Source organism: Gadus macrocephalus, chromosome 23, assembly GCF_031168955.1.
Source record: "Gadus macrocephalus chromosome 23, ASM3116895v1".
NCBI lineage: Eukaryota > Metazoa > Chordata > Actinopteri > Gadiformes > Gadidae > Gadus > Gadus macrocephalus.
The window spans coordinates 16,482,537-16,485,036 of record NC_082404.1 but is presented as its reverse complement, the minus strand read 5'-3'; the positions used below and the strand labels follow the sequence as shown (position 1 = coordinate 16,485,036).

Sequence of the window (2,500 nt, the reverse complement as noted above, 5' to 3'; positions counted from 1 at the left end):
CACATCCCTCCCACTGAGATGTCTTTGATGGAGTAGTAGTACTGTAATCAAAAACACACACAAGCACACACACACACACACACACACACACACACACACACACACACACACACACACACACACACACACACACACACACACACACACACACACACACACACACACAAACACACACACACACACACACACACACACACACACACACAAATACATTTATTAAAAGATTTGAGAAACGTTTTATAGTTGTGTGAAGACCAGGTGAGCGAATGAGTGAGTGAGTGAGTGAGTGAATGAATTTGTGAATGAATGAGTGAGTAAGTGAGTGTGTGTGTGTGTGTGTGCGTGCGTGTCTCACCTTGCTGGTCACATTGGGGTTCACCTCCTTGTGTGTGTGTGTGTGTGTGTGTGTGTGTGTGTGTGTGTGTGTGTGCGTGTCTCACCTTGCTGGTCACATTGGGGTTCACCTCCTTGTGTGTGTGTGTGTGTGTGTGCGTCAGTGCTAGCGTCTCACCCGGCGGGTCACGATGGGGTCCACCTCCTTGGGGTCCTTGTAGCTGAGGGTCATGAGGTCGGCGTTGAGGGTCCGGATCCTCTGGAGGCGGAGCCTGATGAAGCGGGCGGAGGTGAAGCCCAGCAGCTCCGGGGTGAGGTCGTCAGCCCCGGGACGCCCGTTGATCAGGGAGGTGTGTATCTACACACACACACACACACACACACACACATAAACACACGCACACACACACACACACACTCACACACACACACGCATGCACACACACACACACACACGCACACACGCACACACACATACACACACACACACGCACACACACACGTACACACACAGACACGCACACACAAACACGTCGCACACACATGCACGAACGCACAAACACGCACACACACACACACACACACAGATATTTTGCATTAGATATAGGTCAAGACAGAAAGGTAAAAAGACAGAGACAGACAGACTTGCAGACAGAGCATCAGACAGAGAGAGAGACATACAGACAGACAGACAGACAGACAGACAGACAGACAGACAGACAGACAGACAGACAGACAGACATGCAGACAGAGCATCAGACAGAGAGACAGACAGACAGACAGACAGACAGACAGACAGACAGACAGACAGACAGACAGAGCATCAGACAGAGAGACAGAGAGACAGACAGACAGACAGACAGACAGACAGACAGACAGACAGACAGACAGACAGACAGACAGACAGACAGACAGACAGACAGAGCATCAGACAGAGAGACAGACAGACAGACAGACAGACAGACAGACAGACAGACAGACAGACAGACAGACAGATAGTCAGTCAGTCAGACAGACAGGCGGTCAGACGTACCTCTCCATGCTCCAGGGGGACCAGGCGGGAGTAGTAGGAGGTGCAGATGACCTCCTGGTCGGAGCGGTAGGTGGGCGAGCCCAGCCGGGGGGTGGTGTTGTACTGGGTCAGGCACTCCGTGTCGCTGATGGCGTAGAACTGCCAGGGTTCAAAGGTCACCCCGTCCAGGGACCGCTCCAGGATCCAGTTACCTGGACGAGGAGGAGGAAGGGTGAGACAGGCAGGTAGGCAGAAAGACAGACACATAATCACAGACAGACAACGCATAATCATAGACAGACAAGCAGCCGGGAAGACCGGCAGGAAGACAGACCGGCAGGAAGACAGACAGACAGGAAGACAGACAGACAGGAAGACAGACAGACAGGAAGACAGACAGACAGGAAGAGACAGGACTCACCTGGACGAGGAGAGTTTGCGGCCTTGATGATGACATATGCTACTTGGAAGATCTAGAGAGAGAGAGAGAGAGAGAGAGAGAGAGAGAGAGAGAGAGAGAGAGAGAGAGAGAGAGAGAGAGAGAGAGAGAGAGAGAGAGAGAGAGAGAGAGAGAGAGAGAGAGAGAGAGAGAGAGAGAGAGAGAGAGAGAGAGAGAGAGAGAGAGAGAGAGAGAGAGAGAGAGAGAGAGAGAGAGGGAGAGAGGAGAGAGAGAGAGAGAGAGAGAGGAGAGAGAGAGAGATAACAAAGGTAAGACATAATTTGTGAACGCATGCGTTTGATTTACCCTTAGATTAATCGTGAATGGCCAGCAGGGGGAGGCAACACCATTTTATAACAGTTATAGGCCGTGTTGCAGGGTTTATTTTCCAACAAATTTGTGCAATTTGCTTGTTGGTAATAAAGATTTAAACTGTTATACATTGTATTTAATGTTGTTAGGTAGCACAAAACGGAATGTAATCCGAAAAAAGTAGGTACTTATTCTAGCGGTTTGCTATTGATTCTCATTTCCCCCAGGATGCATTGCATGGCGTCACGATGGGGAGACACGGACCAAAGCCGCATTGAGACTTTGAGAGTAGAGACTAGTGAGAGAGTGTTCGGCAGATTATACAGATACAAAGATAGATACAAAGATATTATATATATCCCGTTATGTAACACCCATTAATAAACAAAAACTGGACTTTAACA

General features: G+C 49.5%; 1 protein-coding gene across 1 annotated transcript in view; it reads right to left on the bottom strand.

Moving 5' to 3' along the window:
- Positions 1-1,818, bottom strand: part of lama1 (laminin, alpha 1) — a gene marked incomplete at its 5' end in the record, with an annotated part of 35,258 nt that extends 33,440 nt beyond the window's left edge. Inside the window, 4 exons of the mRNA XM_060045787.1 lie at positions 1-41; positions 512-691; positions 1,367-1,557; positions 1,767-1,818. The exon at positions 1-41 is cut by the window's left edge and continues 49 nt beyond it. Coding sequence (XP_059901770.1) covers positions 1-41; positions 512-691; positions 1,367-1,557; positions 1,767-1,818 — 464 coding nt within the window. The remainder of the gene's footprint in view (positions 42-511; positions 692-1,366; positions 1,558-1,766) is intronic.
- Between the last annotated feature and the right edge of the window lie 682 nt (positions 1,819-2,500).